Consider the following 23,884-nt stretch of genomic DNA (forward strand, 5'->3'; position numbering starts at 1 on the left):
TTCTTCAAGAGAAAGGGTGTCTCAAACAGAAGAGCTGCAAAGCAAAACAGCTTTTTCCAATTGCCTGCATAGTAACTGGCAGCACAGAAGATGACCATGTTCACATTGCCTCATTAGTCTGATACACCAATTTTGGAGAACCAGGGCCTTCTCACATCACCATCATTCTTTTGGTCTCTCCACTGTCCCTCAGCCTGCTTCCCCAACTCTGGTTAAAACTTAAAACCTTGGAAGATTTTCCAACAGATGGCACATCAAGATTTCCAAACCCTCCAGACATTCCTACATGACATGCTTCCTATTTTCTTTCACTCCCTGAAGTTTTAACTCAAGAAGCTGCCTACTTCCTCATGATGACTAAGTAGTGTAATGCTTCTACAGGGACACTCAGTCAGGATTATTCTAAAATGTGACAACAAAACTGGTATCTGAAGATCACTGAAGCAAAATAGCAATGCATTTTCAGGTAATTTTTCAGGGCAATGGCAGATCAGTTGTTCTTAAATACCATTCTTGAAAACTCTCTGCCAGTGAAAGCCACCTAGACTTGTGAAAAGTCCATGTAATCAGAACCTGCACAAGTGATGTTATGCTTCTCGCTGGTATCTTGCAAAACATATCATATGAGCATTAAAATATAACATCCTGAAAATTCTTTAAAAATCTAGAGCAACAAACAGAGGAGATTAATGCATTCGCCTCCCTTCAGACTTCCTATATACTGTTAGTCTAAGACAGTTAGAGTCTAGGTTTGTGACCTACATCCATATGGATAAGCTGGACACACAGGTTGCAAAGTCCAGCTAACATGACTTTGCAGAGTGGAAATGTGCTCATCTGGCCAGTGGGTTTGAATTCCATAAGGTCACTAGAGCTTCTGAAAGACAGTTCATATGTAGATGTAAATATATTTGCCAAGTTACAGAAGGAAGGTGATTAATTTGCAACAAGCAAAATACAAATTGCTAATAGACTTGGCTCAGAGATTGTCTCAGTAGTCTAAGGTGTCTGGAGATGAAAACTGCCAGCCTGTGTCCTGCTCAGCAGGCTCCAGCTTTCCTGCCTGTGTCTCCATCACCTGCCACAGGCTGTGTCAGGGAAGGTGAGATGCCAGAGGTCCCTGCAGCATACCCAGTCTCCCCAGCAATAACCAGGAGATAAATCTGTAAAGCTGAGAACTCAACTGATGTGCTATCTCAGAAGCAGCACAGACCACAGACCATTAGTATGGCATACTGGTACCCAAATCATATCCCTCAAAGCTAGCTCAAGTATTTTTGCCCTAAAAGAAACTGGCCTCGATACTTCCTAGGGATGCTCTTTGAATAAAGCATTAAATATGATGTTACTGGAATATGATGCTAATTGGAAACTGACACTTCAGCCTGTTTTTCTAAAAAAACGAGGTGTGCACAGTCACACTCCTCTCAATAGCTTCAACTCAGTTGCTTATTTGAACTGAAGTGGAACAGAGACTCAGTGGTCTGAAGGCTTTTTGTGTTTATATAGGCTTTACAGAAATCAGTCTGAGATGCCAGGCCTGGAGAAAAGGGAACTGGCTGAGTTCACACACACCCCTGAAAAGCTACATCCAAGATATCTAAATGAGGAAAAAAACTTATTAAGAGCTCACAAGCTAACATGAAATACTGGTGCACAGAAAAAGAAAGGCTTTATTAGTTCCAGTGATTACAGAATTATTCAAGTTAATGCTTCATTCAGCAAAAAATTTTTCTACAGAAATATATAACACATGATCTGTAAAACCATAGAAAAGGACAGCAAGACCAGCAGATAAATTTATTAAAGGCAATATTTTCAAAATTAATAGAAAGAGATAGGGTAACATTTCAGGCTTAAGATCTCTTTTCCAGTCCAATTCTCCATGGGTCTAAACTGTTATAGACCATAGCTTGACTTATTTATGCTGTCCAGGCATCCCTCACCAGGGACTAAAAATAAAGAAATTTTACACTCATCATCCACAGCTAAAGATAATGGCATTACAAGCTAAAATAAAATTATTCCAAAATAATATTATCAGGAATGTGAAATCTGAATCCATGCATTAACATTTTTAGTAAATATTATCTGTTGCTCCACCTGTGTCTAAATGCTTTCAAGCCTCTTGACTACACATTTGATACTACGCAGTTAAAGCTAGGAAAGGAATTAAGTATTTACAGATAGTGATAACTCTGGTTCACTGTTTTACAGAGACTTTTGATATCTGCTGGATACCCTTATTGTTATTATTATTCTATCACTACTTGAAAGAAGACAGGAATATAAAGTCCATACCAGAAAGATAATAATATTGCTTATACAGTATCATATTGCATGTATGCAGACAGAATATCATATGTTTTCCTTACTGTTACATAAATGTCGCTTATTTCCTTCACTATGAGATCCTAAACCTTTTAGGTTTTTAAACTTAGCTTACTATGTGTATGGTTCTACTCAGCACATCAACAGATGTGCTAAAAAACTAGATTTGACAAAAATAAGACAGTAAGCAAGCTGTAAGAGCTTTATATAACTATTTGGATTAGCCAATAACATTATGCTGACATTAAACAGTAAATAGTCAGGGGTTTTTTTCCCTTTTCAGCACCTACAGGACATGCATTTGTACCAGTCTTCACCACCTCCTTAACATCTTGTTACAGTCACTGTATGGCAAGATCAAGAAGAAAGTATCTAACAGTCACCACCAGACATTACATATGGGTTTCCAGGAAGCCACCATTTATAAATTTGATAGTAATGTGGTTGGATTCACCAATATTAAAAAAAAAATGGCTAAGTTTTAAATTAGACTATCAGATACATTAGAAAAAATGTAAAAGTACTCTACTCCAGGAAATACAAAAATCTGTCAAAATAATTGTCTATATTTTTAAGTTAGTAAATAAAAGGTAAGGAGTGTTTAAATTAAAATTCTTGCCTTTCCTGAGTGTCACCAAAAACTCTAGCACTAGTTATGCCTTTCAAACACAAGGTTGTAACTAGGGATTATGACAAACAGTTCCTGGAACAGAGAAAGTCCAAGATTTGGCTTCTGTGAAGTGCTCTGGAGTTGCCTATTATAAAGCAATCAGCCTGCTGGAATAGGGAAAGCACCCCACAGCTCTCTGTCTGAGCAGCACAAGGAACAAAGGCAATGTGCCTTTGGAAGAAACATTACAAAATGCAGGCAAATGTCTGTGGAAACAAGTCAGTTTGATATCAATACTGTAAGTGACTTTTGGCTCTGTCAAATCTGACACTATTGTTTTTAAAAACATGCATGCCAAGTTTAAAATTCCAAACCCACAGGCACTAACCTCAAATACTCCTGAAGTTGTAATACTAAATCAGCACATTACACAGTGGTTAAACCTTTCAAAATTTTAGACGCCTCTCTTGCATGGTCAGAGCATGGCACCATCATCAACAGGACCTTCAGAGCCTGCTGGACTGCGAGAGGTAAAACTGACTCTGCTTTTTCAGCTACCAGCAATGACTTGGACAGAATATCCAATGGGCATTCAACAACAATGCCCTGCTCTGTGCTTCTCTGGGGAGGGCTACACAGTGGCTTCCAGACTAATAGAGAGCCTAGCAGGCAGCTGATCTGCAGCCCTGAGAAAGAGCCAAACAATGCACCAGATGCGTGCCTTGACACGGGGCTTACCTGCTGGGGTGCTTCTCTCCATGCACTGCTTCTGAAGGTCCAGGCTACGCAGCTCCTCTGTACTGGCATATTTCATGACAGAGTTGATGGAGGTGAGGGTACTGATGAGCTGTGAATTGAGAGATCCAATCTGGGAGTGGGGCTCCCCAAAGGCTTCTGCCAATTCACTGTAATTTTCAGCAAGCAGCATCTGCTGTTCCTGCAGCAGCTTCTGCACACGTTCAATGTAGTGATCCAAGCCTGTCCTCAGCTCAGATGGAGGCAGAGGGCTCTCTGGCTGACCACTGACTGGGTCGCACACAGACTCTCCCCCAACACCTACGCTCCTGGTGCCAGCTCGGACAACCGGCAACGGAGGGGGTCCACAGGCAATGCTCCTCATTTTCAGACCAACCAGGTAGTTCTCATAAACACTTATCTGTCCAATGCCACAGTCTCTGGTTTTTATTGCAGAAGGCTTTTCAAAGCCAGGGTGGCTAGAGAGCATAGTGCCCACTCCAACTGAACGCACCTTAGCAGACGCGTGTATGTCCTTCACCCGGCCATCCCCTACTGCCACACTCCGCACCTCCACGCCGTCCGTGCTGGTCTGCTTGTCACAGCTGCTCAGAGTGGTGTTAGTCCCACAGTCTGCCAGGCAGGCCACCTCTGTGCTGGTGCACTGGCTCACCATCTCCAAAGCAGTGCTGGTTTGCTGGCTAGCTGTGGAAGGCACAGCCATCACCATTGCCTCTGCCCTGGGTACAGCCTCGGTGGCTGTTTCACGGGACACGTGTTCCTTGGGCACACAAACCACCACGTCCACTGAGCAGTCCCCGCAGCCCACAGACCTCACTGCTCCAACCACCTGTGCCATCTGACAAGGACTCAGCACCTCTGATGGCTCCTCTGTGTTGACGCCTGTCTCACGGACGCTCGTCTCTGTGCCCACTGACTTATCACGCAGCTCCATGGAGCTCCCGGTACTCTGATCTTGCACCTCTGCCCTCTCTCTCACCAGCCACCGGCTCATCAGCAGCTCAGGGCCTGCAGCTGCGCTCCGCGTGGCAGGTCTGCAGGAGGTGCCGATGCTGCTGGTCTGTAGATGGTTTCCCACTGACGAATCCGCAACGGCCACGTGGTCTCCCACCATTTGGTCTCTTGTCTGTATGACAGCCTCCACCATCCTACTGACAACATGGGGTTGAGCCATCATGGCTTTATCCACCTTCTTTCTAGACCCAGCTGCCTGCAACTCCTGTTTTAATTTGGTCATTTCCCTGTCATGGGTGGTTTCCTTTAACTGAACCTCTAGTCTATAAATTTTCTCCTTAAGGGCTTCAATGGTCTGCTGCTGAAGCTCTATCTCCTTCTCAATCTCTGTAGACAGTCCAAGCATGGCCTCTGTCACCCCAACTCCACACTCCCTCACTTCTTTCTCTGTTCCCACAGCTACTTCTTTGCATTGCCTTGCAGATCTGTTGTATATAATGACATCGTTCATGTTCTCATCAGCACCCACAGCAACAGATCGAGCTTCTTTTGTCAGACTTTCTCTGTTCACCCTAAGGTTTGCCGGACTTTCATAGTTGCTATCTTGGATTTTTTTCTCCAGGGCTTGCATCTCAGCAGTCAGCTGCCTGAACTCCTCTATCCTCTGAGAGCTCTGCTCCACACTCTCCATCTCTTCCTCACAATCTATATACAGCTCTCCACCTCTTCTCACCTGAGACATGTGTTCCCACTGCTCTGCATTTCCTGCACTATAGGATCGCTTTCTGAAACCGTATGTCTCATTTTGAGTGGCTTTCCTGTGGTTTTTAAGTTCAGCCATCATGTGCCTCTTCTCCTCCTGCAACACTGAAATTTTGACCTGCAGCACAGGAATAGTCTTGACTTGCTCCTCAAGCTCCTTGAGACGCTTGAGGGCAACTGCCATTTGCTCCCTGATGTGCTGCAGATGCACCGGGCTCACGTTGGTGACTGGTGTGGATATTCCCGAGCTCATGGGGCTGTGACGAATGGAACTGCCCAATGAGGAGCTGAAGCAGGCACCATAGTCGCCGTTCCCCTGATAGCCATTCTGCAGGTGCTGAGATACTTGACTGTACCCACTGGATCCCACAAAAGAGGGGAGGGAGCTTGTGGAGCCCATGCCTCCAAAGCTGGAAAGTCGAGGCCTGCGGACATCTCCAGGCGTGCCCTGCATCATCCTCTCCTGCTCCAGTCGCCTCCGTGTTTCCATGAGGGTTTTTGTTACAAGAAGGTTGTGCCGAGGAGGCTGGGGGGAGGGAGGAGGAAGCTGTTTATTCTCTGGGACAGTTAAGTAGGTAGGAGATACTTCAAAGGAAACTGAGGGTTTGGCAGGAACAGGCAAGTTTACTTGACACCTCGTTGCCAAAGACTGCTTGTTCTCATCACTATTTGATGAAGAGAGAGACTCTGTGGAGGTCCAGCCACCGCACCGGCCACCAGAGTTCTTGGTACCCACCGAGGCTGGTACAGCTTTCCTCCTCTTTCTTATATTTAGCTTCTTAATGGTATTTCCCTTTTGTATATCATCCACGTACTTCAGAAAATCCAAATCTAGCTGGTAGCCATAAGGTGTTTCCACAAAATAGGGGTCTTTCCGTTCTTTTTCATCCTCTCCATTTATAGTAACTTCCTCTTTTTCTGGAAGAGAAGAAACAAAATCAGCATTCAGTAAAAACCACATACTCACACACGAGCATAGAAAGATGGGTGTTCACTGCATGCCTGAGGCTGAAACTGCTGCTGCAGCTCAGCAAACAGACCGACTTTCCGCTGACTGACCCTTAACACTAAATCCTGATTAACTTTTTAAAAGTTAATCAGTGGGAGAAGTGCATACGCACATAAATGTGAACACATACATACACAGAGATAGTGTCTGTTAATGAAGGGGCGCAGCCAGTATCTCAAATCCATCCAACCCTTCCTCAAATCTTTCCAGTATTCCTATGCCTCACCAAGCTTTCACACACGCCATGTTATCATGTAAAGACCATAAGATTACAATGTACCAGAGCAGACCAACTTCTCTAGAGGGTGCATTCAAGCAGGCAATGGGAACTCTGAACCCACTCCTTATGCAACTGATGCCACTGGACTTTACACAGCTCTGCAGTGCTGTTTCATGGCCCTGGGAAGTGCTGCAACAGCAGCACCACCAACTTGCTCTCACTTCAGCTCCTATTACTTCCACCAGCACCTCTGCCTCTTTAATTTTAAACTCCGTGAAGCTCCCACCACCACAACAGGCAGCAAGATCCCTTCCAGCAGGGTCCCGCACTCCACTGCTCAGGGACAAGCGTTATACAAGAGGCACCCACCTGCCCTCCAGCCACAGGACTCACCTGTTCTTGAAGCAATCTAAGTAAAAAGTTCAATACATCTGCTGGGTTTTTCTCAGGCTGCGTATTTATATGCAGCACTGCCATACAACCTGATCCCCCTGCCTCATATTTGGCAGGACAAAAAATAAAAATAAAGGGGAAAAAAAAAAAAAAAACAACCCAAAGCCAAAAACGGAAAAACAACTATTGCAAGTTATGCGCCGGAGGAATAATAAAAGCCAGCTTTCCGGTTACCTGACTTAGCCACATGTCTCTGCCCCCACACTGCAAATTTTCCAGCCACGTACGGCTGTCCTAGCTTCATGTGTCACACGCCGGGGCCCGGGCTCCCTCCGGCTCGCTGCGGCTTCGCCCCATAAGGAAGGGCCGCCCGCCGCCCCGCCCGCCGCGCTGCCCCTCCGCCGGCGCGGAGCCGGCGCTGCCGCTGCGAGCGCGTCCTCTCCCGGGAGCACGGGCTGCGGGAACGAGGAGGGGAAAAAGAACCTCTAGACTTACTGCAACTACAGGAAGTGACTTAATGTTCTACTGAAAAGGCTTTCGGCGGGGGGAGGAGGGGGGTGAGCTCCTGTTTTTCCAATCTCCTTGGCATATTTAAGCTTTGCCTGCCAACAGTGTGACTGCTTTCATGGTGACCCATCATGCTTTTGGCTACCGCAGGACATCCTGAGCTATGGCTGGGAGGAGGACGCTGCTCAGAAGAAACTACTACTACTCTTCAGGAAAAGAATAGCATGGAGGCACAGACACAGGCACGCACATGTCAGAGCCACGGCAGCGGGGCCACCAGGTCACTTCAGTACCTCGGTTCTGCAGTGTAGACACACAGTTCGACAGACAGAAACACCCCCCCCACCCCCAGACCACATGTTTCTGCTGAAAGACCAGAGTGTCAGTATGGTGTGGTATTTACTTACAGATACACCCAAAATAGCCATCTGAATACCACTGGAAGCAAAAATACATGCATAGAAAAACACTTCCGACACATGAGGACACACAGCTCAGTGCTGTCCAGTAGGATTGCCTCGATGTCAGGCAGGAGAACAGTCTCCAGGACTCCCCCTGCCACGGAGAGAATGAGAGCATATTCTCTAAATTACTCCTCTTCCTCCCTGAAGTCAGTCCTCTATTCCCAGATTCTCATGCTGGCTCCATTCCCTGCAGACAAACAACTCTCCTTTCCACACCCCACAGCTCCACACCCTAGATTGGTCCTGTCTGCACCCTAGGTTTGTGCTTACTCTCTCCTTGACCCTCATTCCCTGTACCCTTTTGGATTCTTTTTGCTTTCTCCTCATGATTTGTATTTCTCAGCCATTTTCTCCCTGTATTTCTTACATCTATTCTGCTTGAACCACCAATTATAGACTAAATTTGGTTATACTCTCACCCCTCAGTCTCAGGTTTGGTTCTAGTCACTTTACCCAGCCCATGTAAATTCACGCTCCATCGGTTTTACCTGTTGTCCTGTTTTCCCCAGGTTTTTTTTTACCTATTGTTCCCATTTTCTTTTGCTTGTCTGGGTCCTTGTCTTCCTACCCGGCAACATCTCTGATTTTCCCATCACTACACCAGTGAAGTCAAACAGTTTCTCTAAAATGTCCTTGGGCACAATGCATAAGTGTTGGATGGGGGAAGGAAGAACAGACTCTTCCTCTGTGAAGGGCCTAGGACTCAAGAATTAATGCATCTTTGGCAAAATATTCATAAAACTCTAAAAAGACATGCAAATCTCATGTTCAGTCATGAGAGTCAAACTGGGATCTCTTTATGTATTTTGTTCTTCATGGAATTAAGATTGCTCAACAGAAACCTATAAAAACTAAATAGTAAGAAGGAAACAACTGCACTGGCACTGAATCCCTCACTAAACTTCCTACAACACATGCAGACAGCTCAGTGTCTTCACGATGGAATCTCTCTGGTCCTCAGCTTAAGCTAGCAGCACTGCCAGGACGCAGTTTGTTTGTGGTACAAGCACAAGATGTGCCTGGAGCTGAGTGCCTGTTGCTTCTCCTTAAAACAACACAGTGAACATTCCATCCATGTGATCCCAGTATTGTCAGCTGACCCCTGGAGAGCTTCTTGATAAATGAAGAGAAAAGAGGATCAGGCATGCAATCCACTACCACCAACACAACACTGATGCAGCATGCAGGAGCTGTGCCAAGCCTTTGTGCATTTTGTTGTCTCAGAGAAAAGGCCAAAATGGGCGTGCCTGCTAAACATGAAACAAAACAAAATGGATGGCTGTTTTGTAGCAATAAAAATGGTTTTGTTGGTTCCAAAAGGGGAAAAAATCTAATAAAAATGAAATTAATAAACACCTGGTGAAGGTGCAGCCTTTCCAGCCCTTAGGTCGTGGATAAACCACGGATACACTTAGTTCCTAGCTGTAGTGGGTGCATACCAAATGCTACACCAGCAGGTACCCCAGATTAACCTCAGAGGAACCACTGTCCCTTCATGTCCAAAGACCTCAAACGAACTAAAGATTCCTATGCCCACACACATAGAAGTATTGCAGCAAACACCACACAGTACAAACACTCATGTTAGGCTCCTTGTCTCATTTTTTGCCAGTTGATCATGGATACTGATGAAGTTAGAACTATTCCTAACCTGTGCAGTATATCAGGCAAGTATTAATCACATGTGCAGATGCACAAAGACATACACCTTTGTCTGCATAAATGCTGCAGACACTCCTCTTTTCATAGTAAATGAAGGTTGGAAAAGACCTTTAAGATCAAGTCCAAATGCAATGAGACATAAACACATCATGTTTTACAGCCAGTACCAGGGAAGCAGAGCACTCTGAAACATAGAGGCTTCGGTGTGGTACTGTCATTATTAATGCATTTCTCCAGAAGTACACAAAGACTTCATTTCCCTCTCCCTGCCACAGGATAACCATGGGCAGAACACAAGTGGCATTTAAAAAATGTGCTCTTCACCTTCTTTACTCATGGGACTGGCTCTGTCCAAACATTCCAGTCTTGCCAATTTCTATTAAATGATATCCTATCCAGTGCACTAAAACAGAACATCAGTATATTAAAATATGGAGTCAGCTCTACCTGAGTCCACACTAATCATGGCAGCTTTCAGGCCAGGAGAACTGGAAAAAGAATAGAATATTTAGTTTCTGTGCTACAAGACTTCTCAGGAAGACAAAAGCAAGGGAATTGTGGGCACACATTGAGTTTTGGTTCTGCATGCTAGAAAACCTTTATTGTAGAGCTGCCTTGGAAGGTACAAGGAGACCAAAGAGAAGCAACTGAAGATGTCTTTCCAACACTGAAAGTCTGAGGTGCCTTGAAAAATACAAATATCATATGTTGAGCCTGTTCTCCCCATCTGGTTATGATATCTGCTCTAACACATTTTTATCATGGATCTGACTACTACTAAAGTAGCATTTTTCATTGAAACATTGTTATGAATAACAGTCTCCTTCCAGAGTTATGACGTAAGACAATTCATAAAGAAAGTTGCAAAGAAAAAAATGCAGAAGCAATAGTTGGCATAAATGGAGTCAATCTGTATTTTTGTATGCTCAACTTCAATTTGAAAGCTTATCAGGGGCAGGAAAAGGAATTAAAGAAAAGTTCTGACTTTCTGATTCCTTACTAAAACAGAGAATAAATTGGTGAATTTCCCCCTTTCCCTCCCACCTCCAAAATACTACTTTCATTCATTTCTTTTTCTTCAATTAACTATATATAAATATCAGTCTCGCCTTCTGAAAAGATTGAAAACTCATGAGGCCAAGCACATTTAAAAAAAAAAAGCAAAACTGAATATTTGACCATTTTTCTTTCATTCTCCTATTTAAGTGTTGGGATTTGAATATAAGTTAAACAAAACAACCACAATAAAATCTCTTGGAAAATAGACCTTAACCTTTCACATTCATTTTATCAGTTTTCTCTTGGCTAGGAATATACAGGAGATGCCATGAAACTACTTGCTCCCCAGAGATTCAGTCTAGGTCTCTATTGTTTTCAAAAGGGCTGGTGGGGAAAAGTCCAAAAACTGAAGTTGACATAAAAGATTTTATTTTAATTCAAGAACCTAGAAAGAAATGAATTTACAGCAATAGCAAGTAATTTCTGTACTTTTCCAGACACAGCAGGAGCATCAAGTGTTTTATTTTTCTCTTTGCAGTTAAAGAACTAAGTGGCAACGTGAAGCACACCACAGGTGTAGAGTACACACTGCCCCAGCTGGCTGGTCATCTTCTGCAAGGAGGAAAGGCATGACAGCACAGCAGTCAAGCCAGCAAGCTGCTCATGACCATAGCCTGGTGCTGGCCTCAGCCACCCTTCCTGCAGCGCCAGGCTGTGCTGCTGGGATGGCCCAGCTCTGCTTGTACAACAACACTGCACAACTGCACAATTGCCCAGAATGCTACACTGTACTGTGGATGTGGCTGATAACACCTTCATCTCTTTTTCTGACACGGAAAACCAGCCAATAAATACTGCCTTGTAAGGAAGGTAATCTGTTTTGCTCATACTCAGCTACAGTCATGCTCCGAGCAAATGTGATTTAACTCCTGATGTACCTGATACTGTTAGGCATAGGGTAGTACAGTCCAAACCAGAACTCCCCAATCACAACAGACCCTGCTACCAAACCCACACTTACAGGGATGGAGGGTTCTCCTGTTAGAGAGAAGCACATTTTACCAAACCAATAAATCTTTAGTGTAAAATGTTTGCTGCAAATTTAATCTGAAAAAAATAAGAAGCAGAAAACTAGGAAAAAACTTATATGTGGGTTTTAGATTACTTTTCAAAATTTATGTGCCAATACCCCAGCTGGAGAGCTGACTTTTAAATCTGACATCTAAATATTCAGTGCTTAGGGTGTGGGTTGTCATCAGAAAATGGGGAATAGCAACTTCCCTGGTAATAACAGAGAAGGCATGAAGCTACAGAACTGTATAGTAAATAGGGTTTTATTTCACGTTGTAGATGCTTCAGCTCAGGTATTTGCAGTGGTTAAGTCACAGAGATGTGAATTAAGGACAGTACCTTAAGTCAATGAACAAAAGCAGCATCAGTTGAAGAGAAGTGGTTAAGCTGGCTGCTGTGTTTTGCTTGCTCTTGATCACAAACACCAGGGCACTGGGCTAAGATGCCCCATTTACCATGCAACATTGGTAAAAGAAGGAATTTAAAGAATTGATCTGCTCTTTTAATATCATGGTGTTTCTAGAAATAGGGTAAGTACAGCAATAAGAAAAAAAAACAATCACAGCCACAATACAAATAGCATTAAAAGCATCACTACGTGCCCTCATAGAAAGTGCCTCTCCAGCTTTCTTGCAGGCCGTGCCGTATGTCCTAAGAATGTTGCTGGAAGGTCTCCCTGAACGCTTTGCTTCACCAGGCTGAACAACTCACACTGTCTCAGCTTGTCTTCATAGGAGAGATGCTCCAGCCCTCTGATCATCTTAATGACCCTACTCTGAACTCCAGGAGGTCCACATCCCTCTTATGCTGGGGGATCCAGACTTGGATACAGTATTCCAGATGGGGTCTCACAAGAGTGCAGAAATGGTGGAGAAACACCTCCATTGACCTGTTGGTCACACTTCTATGGATGCAGCCTAAAATGCAGTTGGCTTTCTGGGCTGCAAATACATATTGCTGGGTTATTTAAAGCTTCTTGCCAAACAACATCCTTTCCTTCAAACAAGTCCTTCTCCCCCAGGCCGCTCTCAGTCCATTCTCTGCTCAGCCTGTATTTGTGCTCAGGATTGCCCTGATCCAGAGCATTACACTTGGCCTTGTTGTACTTGAGGACAGAGGCCCACCTGTCAGTCCTTCTGGACGGCATCCCTGCTCCCTGGAGTGTTGACCACACCATGTGGCATGGAATCCCTGGCAAATGTGCTGAGGGTACTACCACTGATCATGTCACCAACAAAGACATTAAACAGCACCAGGCCCAATACTGACCCTGGCAGGGGGTGTCACTGATCACTGATTTGGATATTGAGTTGTTGAGCCCTACTCTTTGAGCGCAGACATCCAGTCTATTCTTTCTACATCCATCAGATCCATGCGTCTCTGGTTTAGAGACAAGGATGTCATGTGAGACAGTGTCAAATACTTTGCACAAGTCCAGGCAGATGATACTGGATCTCTAATCTTCCCTCATCCCACCATCCACTGTAACCCCACCATGGAAGGCCCACACATTTGACAGGCATGGTGTGCCCCCAGTGAAGCCAAATTGGCTGTCAGCAACCACCTCATTCTTCATGTACATCATTTTCAGGAGGATCTCCTCCATGATCTCACCTGGCACTGAAGTGAGACTGACTGGCCAGCTCTTGCTTTGGTGCTGGTTATCAGATGGGTGCACTAGTCTGGATGTCCCACCGTCACCTCCTCCTCAGGGTTCAATTCCTCAACCACCAAACTATTTACTAACCTTGTAGAGGTTAAGAAGACACTCTAGCTTTTATTCTTCTCCTTGGCACATGTTTGCCAGTTATGACAGAGCATTTTGCACTTTGGTATCACAAATAGAAAATATTCAGAATGCTTACCAGACAGCTAATCAAAGGAGCATATATGTAGTGAATAGTCCTTTTGGTGTTAGAATGGGGTCTTTCAAGGTCACATTACCCATTTTTACACCATTAAGTGTTTTCTTTTACATGGTACAAAAAGACTTACCTACAGAATTTATATCTGAACATCATATACCCACAGCCAAAAGTTATTTCTGTGAGCTGAAAGCAAAAACCACCTTCCAAAAACACACCTTTTAACCCTCTCTAGACTTTTAATGTCTCCAAGTTTTACTTCTAGAATCTGTACTTGCAACTCAAACAGAAGTTTATTTAAACTAGAAAATACATACTAGAACAAAGTTGTGCAAATTAATTAATCTTAAATAAAGAGATAACATTTTTGAGGAGAAATATGTTCCCGAGGAAGTAAAAAGCACAATCATCTTAAGAGTGACTGCAAAATGCCCCCCTATCAAAATTCAAAAATCTGCTTTATATTATTGACAACGTCTTTATTTGAGGCTGATAATAAATCTTATTTTTAACATACTTGGAATAACTCAATATTTGGCAGTTTTGTGCTGGCACATCTTGTGTGTGCACCACCTCAAGCCATTAACCACAAAAACTAAGAGGCTAGGCTGTTCTGTCTCCATCCCAGTTTCTGACTCAGAGGTCCCAGGGGCAGTGAGTGGCAGGAAGCAGGGCATGGGTGGGAAGGGATACAGTCATTAGCTAAGTGCCCCACCACCAGCAAGGAAGAGCAGAGCAGAAACCATGGTGGTGATTGCTTCTGTTTCCAACAGCACTGCCACCTCTGGACAGAAACAACTGATAATAGTGGCTACTTTGGCAAATTGCTGTCACAAGTCCACCTGTGGCTTTAAGCATGACCAGCAGGTCCACTGTCAGACAAGTCAGAAACAGCCTTAGTTGCATTTCACTGATGTGCTTCCCACATCATCCTCCATCCTCCATCCTCCATCCTCCATCCTCCAATGCCCCATTAATGCCCATGTCAAGCAATGGAACTGAGAAATAAACACTGAAAGGAAATGATGAACACGAGGTTGACTCCCAGTGTTGGTGAAGCACCTTGCTGTCCTCTGCGACACAGAAGAAACCCCACAGCTCTCCTACCTCCTTTGCCAATCCTTGAAAACATGGCACACCTGCCCCACTCTTCCAGCACTACATCATCCGTTGTTGCTTCATTATCACAATAAAAGTGACAAAGGAAAAAAAAAAAAAATACAAATTCCAGGCAGGAATCCACATAGTAGGATAGGCTTCACAATACTGAAGTAAAAGGCTGGTAAGACAAAAGAGGAGCAAACTCCTAAATTCTTCTCTTTCTTTCTTTCTTTCTTACTTACTTATCCAAATCATCTCCCCAAAGAAGTCATGGATGCAAGCAAGGGAGTTTGCTAGAAAACATCTTTTAACACAAAGGTGCATCAGTTTTACCTGCTGAAGCACAAGCAAAGAAGGCTGTATTCATTTTCTATCCAAGAGCAACTGAATAACAAAACCAAAATATTTAGATTTATGATGTCATTACCCTTCTGTGCTGGTAAATCTCTGAAGAGGTGAGAAGTGGAGAACAGATACATAGGGCTATTGTAACATGAATAACCTGGGATATAAACCTGCTGTGGAGTATTAAAATGGATTTACAGTTTCAGTTTTGTCTTACAGCTGTGCACAGAGTGGAAAAAATTGAATAATTGTCTTCTGCAAGAGTGGTTCAACAAATATTTGTTTTTATGAGTCCTGGAAGGACATTATTTTGTCACATGCTTGCCTCCATAAGAAATATGGTTTATGCTGCATAATCAGTATGATATTTCAAATACTGGGAATTGTTCCCGCCCCCCCTTCTTTATACTAGTCTAGTACTGATTCCTTCTATGAGATGTGTATTGCTTTCCCAACTTCAAAAGCCTAAGTGATTTGCATTTGCCAAAAAAATTGAAAGCTTTTCCTCTTCATATAAAATAGTTCAGAACAACAAACTGATTTTCTGAAAAAAGTTGTAAACTAACTAAAACCAATGGTTTATAATTGAAAGCCTATGAAAAATACTCAAAATTACCAGCTTTGAGGGCAACAGCTGCCTTTCTGCTTTTGAAGTGATACTTTGCAGCAAATAGGTGCACAGCCCCACTCCCTTCTCTAGAGCTTTCACAACACTGATCTTCCATGAGAAAACCTGGGTTTGTTGAAGGAAACAAACTACTGTGTAGACAAGGAGGAAAACAAAGAGGCTACCAGAGGTGCCTCAATCCCCAAGTACAAATTCCCTTCAGATGGCAGCACTTGTGAGACAACACGACTAACCCAGCACCATCAAAAACATGAAAAAAACCCTCTACCCATCCCAACTTAATATCCTGTCAGAACATCAAGGGCTGGTTTTGGCAGAGCCAGCCCCTCACCCAGGCCCATTTGAGGGTCTCACTCACCGATCCATGAGAAGCAAACCCCTGGATGTTACCGTGTTCGGTTTTTCAGCAAATTAAGGCTGAAGCACACTTTCCTTTGCCTTAAAGGGACTGCACAGTCCTGACACATCAGCAGGCAGGGAGCCCAGTGGTTGCTACACAGCATTTATTTATATTCATTTGGAATTTCCTGAGACAGTCCCAGCCCGGCAGCCAGCCCAGCGCCAGCGCCAGCAGTCTCCTTCACAGCACTTCACATGCTGTGCAATGCCTCTGGTTCCTCAAGGGTTAAAATACATTAACTCGGTTACAGGACAAAAGGAATTGTACAAAGTGACACACTAAAATGATGTTGGGTTTCTGGGTGGGTTTTTTTTTTTGGTTTTGGTTGTGTTTGTTTGTTTGTTTGTTGATTTTTTATTTTTTTTTTTTTCTGAAGAAGAAGACAGATGTAATTCCCAAAAGGGAATTTTCAGTTCAGGTCACTTCTCTTCCACCCTGTGCTCTCCCTTCCTCCCCAAGCCTTTCACCCCCACCCACCTCTCATTTCTCACTCCCACATGTGGACTGAGAGCACAGAAAGGTTCATTGATACAATTTGGGCAGAACAATTACCCCTGTTGTAACTACCACTGCTTGCAATTTTGTCTGTGTTACATTCAATCTTGTTTTATTTATGCTCCTCATATGCAGGTTATAATTTGAGGGATAAAAATAAAACTTTTAGTATATGTTTTCTTTTTTTTTCTGAAACACACCCAAAATATACAAGATATCCCTTATGTTAGTAAAAGCACTTTGAAAACAATGCACAATTTTTCCATATTCAATTTTCTTGTTTCCACGTAACACCAAGTATTAACTCAAGTAAGGATAACTGGGATTCTAGATGCAAGAAGACCCATTTCTCAGCCTCATAAAAATATCCTCAAAGCCCTCAGCTCCATGTCTCTTCACCTCTACTTACAACAGTTGCTTTTAAAAGACAGACTCATTTAACAAGGGCAAAGGTCCTAAAACTTCACAGGACTAAAGGAAAATAACTTTATTTTTGTGTTTTATATGCAGATTCTCAAGAACAGTTAAAAAAAGTGTGTGTGGGTGGGGGGGAAGGGGGGTGGAACATGAATTCTCAAAACAATTTCCAAGTTCATTGCAAACTGGAAGAGCTGTGCTTCAGACAGAAGTAGGATCTTTTGCTGAATTGGCAGGAGCAAGGTCCAAGTCCTCCGCAATACCTTCAGCTAAAATTGCAGACTTAAAATGAAAGTGTTTCCTGAATGTCTTGATGGATTCAGTGGCATTTAATATGAAGCAAAGTAATATACAATACTTCCAGGCATCAGCTTTCGGGCTCTAAAGTAGGTTCTGTTCTCTAGGTAATTTTAAATTATTTCCTTGAATTACAAGTCATTGATGTATTCAATGTATAAACCATATATAAACCATGAGCTCACAAAATAAGTCTGAAGAACCCAGTTTGTTTCATCTATGGAACACAAAGGTATTAAATTTTAAATGAATTTGGTTTGGTCTGTGCTCTAACAACCCCATGCAAGACAAAAAGCAGCTCTCCACAAAATATTATTTGGGAACAGTTCCTAACCATGGTTTGAAGCTTCTGCTAGAAGACAGAAAACCCCTAGGGCAGCTGACACTCAACCCATGTTTTCAATTCAGGAAAAAAAGCAAAATTTCAGCCCTTGAAAACACTGCCTGGCCTGCAGCCACCACTTTGTGCTTGCTGCTGTTTAAGCCCTATCTTTCAACCAGCCAGGTGAGAATAAGCAGTGCAAAGCAGGACTGTGTGTTAGTGGTGGGCATCTCTAGCTCCATCAGCAGGGAAAACCACTATAACAGCCATGTAGTCTTCTACTCTGAAAGCAAACGTGACACTTAGAATACAGAAGCAAAGAGAAGAGAATGGCCAGAACATTCTTCTCAAGAGTTTGGATTCTGCTCCGAGAGAAAAAAAAACCTTAACATTATATGGTTTAGTTTTTCTAAAAAAAGACAGCATGATATCCTGTTTAGAGAAGAACAGATTTAGCAGCTGTCTACACATATTCCATCTGTTTATCATAACTCTGTGGTTTTGAGGGCTCGACATTTGAACAGGCACTTCATCAAGTCATGCACCTTGAGTGGACTGTCTTCAAAACTCTATTACTCAGCAGGCTGAAAAAGGCCTCAGGAGTGCATATAATAACCTATAGTGTGTATGGTATAGTATGGAGGCACATGTCTGGGTTAGCTCCAGTAAAACCTAAAGGCAAAGAGCATATACATATTTATTTTCTTGGTTTTTGTGACCCTTAAAATGTCAAATAAACTCATTCAGCTACTGCTTGCAGTAGAAACAAAACTGAGGTCAGAGCACAGCTCCCCAGTGACCAAAAAGCCTGACTTGGTCTGAAGTAGAGGGAATGTAAGGTTTGGTGCATGGGCAGCCATCCAGCTGATAAATTCTTATCTAAAAAGCAGGTTATTTCACACCCCTTTTGAAAACAAAAGGCAGAGAAAGCACAATGGATCTGTGAAAGGCGATGGATGAAACACAGCTCTTTAAAACACATGCCTCCAACAGACCATTTCCTCAGCAATGGTGTGGCTCTGCTTGGAAAGAATGAAATAATCTTCCTGATTACAGAGATACAGTTCAGGGGAGCACGGAGCTTGGCCATACCCACTATTGTCAGGTTTATGTTCCCATCCCCAAAAACAGCTGCTGCATTTTGATGCAGATTGGATATGGGGTCTTCTAGATTTAAATTTATGAGAGAGTGGGCACATGCTATTTTGTTTTTTTTTTCTTTTCTTTACAGCCTTCCAGAATTTGGCAGCTGGTTTCCACAGAATGATTTAAAACCTGCTAGCCATTGAGGTCAGACATGAAATTGATCTGCCCAGCCATCTCCTCTCTAGCAGATGCCTCTGGAAGGATACAAGAAGCAAGCAAACACACTTCTTCCCTTGGTGTACAGAAACCTGCAACTCAGAGACTTCCCAAGCTGACGTGGTCCAGGATGTGTTTTAAGTCACAGTGTCAAATATGTGTTTTCAGGTGCAACTGGTAAATGCCCCCATATTAATTGTTAATTGTTCATCAAATTTGGCATCACACAGAATGAGCTTCAACTTCTTGGTATTTTGTGTGTCCTGGGGTAAGTAACTCAGGTAAGTAATGTGATTGCTTGGGAAAGCTTATGCTGAGAAGCTTTGTTGTGGGAGCAAGTGGACAATTCAAGCCTTCATATCTGGTAATTTTTTTTTCCTTAGAAGCATAGAATCACAGAAATTTTTAGGTTGGAAAAGACCTTTAAGATCATAAACTATTAACTCAAAACTTCCATGTCCACCACTAGAACACTGGTCTGTTCCCAAGCACTGCATGTACAACACACCTTTAAAACATCTTCAGGGACGGTGTTTCAACCACTTCCCTGAGAAGCCTGTTCCAAGCTTGGCAACCATTTTGGTGAAGAAATTTTTCCTATGCAACCTTTCCTGAGGCTTGAGGCTCTCATCCTGTCACTTGTTCCCTGGGAGAAGAGGCTGACTCCCACTTGGTTACACGCTCCTTTCCAGCAGTTGTAGAGAGTGATAAGGTCCCCCTGAGCCTCCTTTTCTCCAGGCTAAACAACCACAGCTCTCTCTTTAACAACTTGTGTTCCAGACCCTTCTCCAGCTCCATTGCCCTTCCCTGGTCTCCATCCAGCACCACAAGGTCCTTCTTGGAGTGAGGGGCCCAGAACTGAACACAGGATTTGAGGTGCAGCCTCGCCAGTGCTGAGTAAAGAGGAGCAATCCCTGCCCTGCTCCTGCTGGCCACACTCTTGCTGGTACAGGTCAGGTGCCATTGTCCCTCTTGGCCACCTGGGCACTGCTGGTTCACGTTCAGTTGCACCTGAAAACACATATTTGACACTGTGACCTAAAACACACCTAGACCACCCCAGCTTGGGAAGTCTCTGAGTTGCAGGTTTCTGTACACCAAGGGAAGAAGTGTGTTCGCTTGCTTCTTATGTCCTTCCAAGGGCATCTGCTAGAGAGGAGATGGCTGGGCAGATCGGCTTCATGTCTGACCTCAGTCACCAGCACCCCCAGGGCCTTTTCCTGTGGGCAGCTCTGCAGCCACTCTGCCCCAGCCTGTGGCACTGCCTGGGGCTGCTGTGACCCAGGGGCAGGACCAGCACTGGCCTTGTTGTACCTCACACCACTGGCCTTGGCCATGATCCAGCCTGTGCAGATCCCTCTGCAGAGCCTTCCTGCCCTCCAGCAGATCAACAATCCTGCTGGAGTTGGTGCTGTCTCTAAACTGCGTGACAGTGCCCTTGATATGCCCTCATCCATATAATCCATGAAGACCTTAACAGAACTGGTCCCAGTACTGAGCCCTAGAGAGCACCGGCCACAAGCTGGCTGTAACTCCATCCATTAGGATCCTCCAAATTGAGTCCTGGTCATCCAGATGTTTTTTTACCCAGTGAGCAGTGGGTAAAGACACTGAGCCATGAGCAGCCTCTTTCTCCAGGGGAATTCTGTGAGAAACAGTGTCAAAAGCCATACTTAGTCGAGGCAGAAACATCCACAACCTTTCCCTCATCCACTAAGCAAGTCACCTTGACAGAGAAGGAGATCAGGTCAGTTTACCAGGACCTGCCTAATGGGATCCATGGGCAAGAATACATGTCCTGTTAATGTGCCATGTGACTGATAAACTGATAAACAGTGCATGCAGTACATCACACAGTAGCAGGATTGACAATGGACAGTAAAGATGGACTGGATGGGGAGATGTGACACACAGTTTCACAGAGAGATGTCTCTCCTGCTGCTGTGCTGGTGACTTGTCCTGTGGGCTGAGATTGTGTGGCTGAGCCACATTTATATTTGCAGAGTTGTAGTCTTACAGCTCTTCTCTGTAAAGGGTCAGATAAGTAATTTTCTCAAAATTGTCAACATTGCCTTTTTCACAACACAGAAAATGGGTTGTGAGGAAGCAGAGGCAGAGGAAGGTTATGTATCAGTCTACACTCTTCAGGGTACAGACTTGAAGAAATTCCTTTGCATCCCTGGGGAGACCTGGGTTGAAACCAAGCACTGGAAAAAGGCACTGAGTATTAGGGAGCAAAAAGGGAAGGACAAGCATCCTGGATGGCAGACTCTCTGAGAGAGAGGAAGGGGACAGGACTTTAACTAATGATGATGAGGGAGAATGGTGAAAGTCTAAAGGGTGATGCAGTGGATGCACAGCCATGTAAGCACACTTGGGTCTTGACAATCTTAAAAACTATATAGCAGCCATCGGTCTCCACATACAAAAAACAGACAAGAGGAGCAAAAGCAAAGAAAATTATTTTAGACAGGAATACCTTTTTTAGGTTTATAACTTACAATAACGGAAAAAGATATCTAAAATTAAAGAATCACAGTTCTGCTGGAGGGAGGGGAGAAGAAGGAAGGGGGAGAAAGGACTTAGCCATGGACTTACTGAAGTAAAAAACTCCTGGTGATATTTGTAAGTCCTTGAAACCTGACTGCCCTGATCTTGCCTATACGCTTGTATCATATACAAATATTAGTCCACTTTATTCAACCATGGCCATGTGCCTCACTTTATTTTCTTGCAATGCACTGGTTTTTTGAAAGCTGCACATTTTAGATTTATGAAGCAGTGTATATGAAGTGTCAAAATTGACCCATTTGCTAGTATTAGACCTGAAATTCCAGCAACAGCATCAGAGTTGTGCAAGTGTTTCCTTATCTATTACTTGCTTTGCAAACCATATGACAGTGCTCCAGGCAAAGAGGTTGGTTGTGTGAGGCAAGGGTAGGGAAGGGGCTAGGAGTACACCAGCATGCCCTTCAGCAGTAAGAGACTACTCCAGACAAGGGATGTCTGGTTTATATAGGGAGTGCAGTCTGCTCCCAATTATCAGGTAATTTGATCCTCATCCTAATCTGACCAAACCTTCAAACCCAGATATTAAAAAATCAGTGTCCCCTGTTTTTCCCCCTGCCCCCCTCAACTTTCAAACAAATACAGAAGGGCAAAAATATCACAGACAGGCCCTTATATGTTGAAGGAAATCAACATACTGTTATAAAGGAAAAAGACACAGGAATACATTAATTTTAAAAAGAGGAAACAGTCACATAAAACATTAATTACAGTTCAAGATAACAAGGGAGGAGACCTCGGGCAAAATAAAGGGATGGACTGTGAGAAGGGGTAAGGGTCATATTACCTACTTATACAGGTAAGAAGATCTTGCAAAGGTAGGGAAGGACAGACAGAAATCATGAAAGAGTATGACTAGATGGCACACTCACCTACCTCTCCAAGCGTCTGAGCATTTAGTTTTGTCAAAGTCTGTGAAGAATCAGAAGAAAATTCTCAAGAGACTGAGAATATGCTCTGAATAGTTTTAGAAAGATAGAGAGCAGGAGAGCCCTTTTTGGATGTGGTTACCTGCCCCCCAGACACCCCAACCTATATCCCACAGCAGAGGCCAACCACTGCTGTCCCAAAGCTCAGAGCTGGTTATACTGGGACATCCTGGCAGGAACATTTCTCTGCTACCAAGGGGAGTCATATTACCAGGGGAAGGAAATGGAGATACAGCAGCAATGCCAACGTGGGAAGTCAGCCCCTAAAAGTGCTCTGAAAACATGATACAGGAAGGGCTGCCCTTCTGTCATGTCTAATACAAAGCTTACAAATAGCTCAAAAGAGGGGGAGGAGAGAGGTGGCCACTACAAGAAGGTTCTCAAGGACTTCTGCTCCAGTAGTAACCCTTTTGTAAGGAACATGCCTAAATGCAAGCACTCATGTGCTTACAAACAGAAAGACAAGCAACTACCATCAGGTTATTTCCATCCAAGTAATTTTTCTGAGGGACCATATATTTTAAAAAGGAACAAAATATCTTCCCTTCCCACAGGGAAGAGATTTATATGCATTATTCATTAACTGCTTTCTGCAGAAGAATCTGGGAAGTGAGGAATACTGTAGAATAGTTTGGGGAAAAAATTACTGAGTTGTGTGTAAGTGGGGAAAAGCAGATAATGAAGAGAGAGTAATTTTTCAGGTCTGGAAAAAGTTTATTCTTGGTGTTTTTCCTGTGACATGTGCCTGTCCTGTTTCTGGTGCTTGCTCCTTACCCTCACCCCAGCTGCCACCAGACAGTGCAAAGCCGTGACTTCCACCACGAGAACTTGGGGGTTTTATCACTGTTGATCTCCAGTGCAGGAAGGCTGCATGGTACCACAAATAGCAATACATGCCTGATGAGTCCCTAGAAAACTTTAAAATACAAGATGAGCACCCTTAGCTTCCTCCCAGGGTGAAAAGGGCATGTATTTCCACAGGGAGCAGCAGCAGGCCACATGAGAACGTCATGTGCTGCCACACAAGTGCATCACAACAGCCAGAGAAGGAAAGCCTGCATTGCTCCATGAGCAAGCCTTCGTCAGAGAGAATGAACACAGTCCTCTGCCTAGGTGAGATATAAGAATCTGAGCAGCTGCAGAAGGTAATCCAGAACAACAGCTGCAGTAATCTCTGACAAAAAGACAGATCAATTAAACATATTCTTTTTTTCAAGGCAGCTTTGTCCTCCTGCAGAGCATCAGTGTCCGCATATCATTATTTTGTGTCATGGACCATCTCTTTCCCACTTCATGCAATTTCCATTTCTAAGGACTGGACTATCCAGAGCGGACTCCTATGTCGCCAAACTTCCAATGACACTATATTTAACTTATTCTAACTTCTTCCTGATCCCTGCCTTTCCACTAGCACCCAAAATCAGACCTGTAGCACATTCTTTGGACAGCAAGTCCTGAGTAAAAGATGGGTGGTCCC

General features: G+C 43.7%; 1 protein-coding gene across 10 annotated transcripts in view; it reads right to left on the reverse strand.

Annotated features, from left to right (window-relative positions):
- The window catches only part of KANK1 (KN motif and ankyrin repeat domains 1), a 126,773-nt gene that overhangs the window by 20,506 nt on the left and 82,383 nt on the right, over window positions 1-23,884 (reverse strand). For 4 of the 10 annotated variants that reach the window (XM_085566808.1, XM_085566804.1, XM_021531744.4 and 1 more), the window contains one exon: window positions 3,680-6,331. In XM_085566808.1, coding sequence (XP_085422934.1) covers window positions 3,680-5,903 — 2,224 coding nt within the window. In that variant the 5' untranslated portion in view covers window positions 5,904-6,331. Of the gene's footprint in view, window positions 1-3,679; window positions 6,332-7,035; window positions 14,922-14,946; window positions 15,041-16,035; window positions 16,438-23,884 lie in introns of those variants that run through there. The other 6 variants (XM_085566807.1, XM_085566802.1, XM_085566805.1 and 3 more) reach the window with 6 other exon arrangements.

Source organism: Lonchura striata, chromosome Z (genome assembly GCF_050655825.1).
Source record: "Lonchura striata isolate lonStrDom1 chromosome Z, ASM5065582v1, whole genome shotgun sequence".
Taxonomy (NCBI): domain Eukaryota; kingdom Metazoa; phylum Chordata; class Aves; order Passeriformes; family Estrildidae; genus Lonchura; species Lonchura striata.